We start from the raw sequence: 2510 nt of genomic DNA, 5'->3' as shown, positions 1-2510 counted from the left end.
GACCACCAGCACTGGATTACTCAGGAGATTGTCTGAAATGCAGAGTCTAGGGCCCACCTTAGGTACAGTCTATAGTAGCAAAATCTGCATTTTAACAAGATCTCCCAGTGATTCCTACACACATGCAAATGAATCAGCACGTAGGCAATGGCAGTAGTTGAAAAATCCCTCTTCTCCAAAACATCTCCCACTGGGCCAAGACTGCTATTATTTACGATGAATTTCTCTAGTTTATATGCCACTTATTGTGAATAATCTCTGGCTGCTTACGCAGTAAATCATTTTCAGCTCAAAGCCTTCACGTAAATCCATCCACTCGGCCTTTCCAACTCGACAGATGGCAGAGAGCAGGTTGACTGGGGAGTGAGGGTGAGAGGAAGGAAGTGGAGTAGGAAATACAGCACCTTTGGTGGAAGAAAGTAGGCAGACTGCATAACTGCTGCACCCTGGAGTAGTGCTGCAGGGGTGGCAGGAAGGACCAAGGAGTGATGACCGTGGTCAGAACAATGAGAAATAACTGCTGGTGCAGGGATTTCTAAGTGTGTTGGGCAATAAGAATTACCTGGAGGAGGAGGGGACCTTCTTAAAACCTCAGATTCCCCAGAGGCAGGGAATTATGGAATATTAGCCCTGGCTCATGGTTTATTCACCCTGGGCTTATGCCATCTGACTCTCTAGTGGAGAAATACTGTATCTGTATTTTTAACAAGTGCCTCAGATATTCCCATCCACAGGCATAACTGAGTGAATGGTGAGCCTGGATCCTGGACCTGCTGCTTCTATAAATATTTCTGGAGCTCTCAATAGCCTAAAAAGTCATAGTTTTACTACTGCCTTTTGTAACAAAGTTCAGTAGCTGGCCCAAAGTCACACAGGGCAGTGGGCAGCAGATGGAGGGTTGCATCCCAGATCTGACTCCAAAGCCTTTGTTCTCTCTACTCTTGTCATACAGTAACCTTCCATAAAACTGTATGGCCCAAAGGTTATTCTATCCCAAGACACACTGTGGTTGCCCAACCCCCACTTTTGGGGGTGGCGGTTTCTGCAGAAGTTCCCTAACTTGATCTGAAATTATGACAACGAACGTCCAGGTTTGGGTAGAGTTATGCAAGGAAACCACGTGGGGTAAAACTAGCAAGGACGCCCCCTTCTTTCCTCCCCTCCCTCTGGGGCAACCCAGAGCTAGGATGCTGGTCCCAATGGGATGAAAGCAGGACTCTCTCAGGTAATTGAGAATTTCTGGTTGCCTAGATATCAAAGCAGGTTCCAAAATTCATGGAAGCAGGCATATATTGCTCCTGCCCTCTGAAACCTTATTTTGTTTCAAGAAATCCCTAGAAAGAAAACACACTAATTTAATATGGCAATGTTAAATAGTGATAGTAGCAAGAACAAGGCACCATCTGGTCCATTTGAATAATTGTCAAGGTTGGCTTTTCTTTCCACGCTGCTTATTGCTCAGTCCACCCATATCCAATTACTAGGGCTTACAAGTCATCTGGTGGTGATGTGTTGGTACTGCAAGAGACTACTTGCATGTTAAATTCCTCGACTTGACTCATTTCAGGAATTCAAATGCCACATTTGACCTTCATCTATAGAAGATCTCCTGTTTTTGGTTATAGCCACGTTTTTTATTTGTCTCAAGAACTTCTGGTTCTCTCATCTGTGATAGTGGGTTTCCTATGCAGGGTGTGCAAACCCCAAACGAGCCAGTGGGATATGGAAAACAAATATTACCTTTTCTATAGCAGCGTTTAAAATTTATCTTTTATGTGTATTTTATATAACGTGTACAACTTTGTACTATAGTAATACATACAACATGTATAAAATGCATAAATAAATATATATAAATATACTGGGGGGGGTACATGATTAGAAGTTCCCACCTTTTGGGATGCTGGCTAACTTTTCAGGCAGTATATCTCAACTCTTCCTACCAGCATCATTTTTTTTTTTTTCCATAATCGAAGCCTTTTTATTTTATGTACAAAGACCTGACATTGTTTCTGCTGTAAGTTAGTTAGCTTGCATGATTCATTCATGGAAGTTCACTTAGTCCAACTTAATGAAGCCTATGTCCTTCGCGTACTGACGGAAACACTGGCGACACATATTGAGGCCGTATTTCCGGATCAGACCGTGCCGGTTTGAGCAGACGCGGCAAGAACGAGAACCCTGACCGAATTTTCTGGGATGGCTCCAGTAGAGCTGCTGGTGACCCATCTTGCTCCCTCGGGCGCAACGAGGTAAAAGGCCCTACCAGCATCATTTTGTCTGCTCATTTAATAAGATGCTTTTATCCTTGTCAATTCAGTTCATGTTTATCCTGCGAGTAGGCTCAACCATGAGTTAGATCATTTACCCTCTGACAATGGGAAGCACAAGAGTATATACAAGGAGAAGACATTATCTGCTCTTAGGAAGTTTATTATTTGGAAGGGAGAAGATGATAATAGTGATTTTGGAGGAGATGACAATGATAATGGTGGGGGTGGTGGTGATGA

General features: G+C 43.3%; 1 protein-coding gene across 1 annotated transcript; it reads right to left on the bottom strand.

Annotated features, from left to right (window-relative positions):
- Nucleotides 1–1977: 1977 nt before the first annotated feature.
- On the bottom strand, nt 1978–2254 carry LOC117026765 (40S ribosomal protein S29). The gene has a single exon (XM_033113795.1). The coding sequence runs from the start codon at nt 2227–2229 to the stop codon at nt 2059–2061; it is 171 nt and encodes a 56-aa protein (XP_032969686.1). The 5' UTR covers nt 2230–2254; the 3' UTR covers nt 1978–2058.
- Nucleotides 2255–2510: the final 256 nt, after the last annotated feature.

The sequence above is a fragment of the Rhinolophus ferrumequinum genome, chromosome X (genome assembly GCF_004115265.2).
Source record: "Rhinolophus ferrumequinum isolate MPI-CBG mRhiFer1 chromosome X, mRhiFer1_v1.p, whole genome shotgun sequence".
Classification (NCBI taxonomy): Eukaryota; Metazoa; Chordata; class Mammalia; order Chiroptera; family Rhinolophidae; genus Rhinolophus; species Rhinolophus ferrumequinum.
Note: the sequence above shows the minus strand (reverse complement) of the source record. Positions and strands in the feature narration are given on the sequence as shown.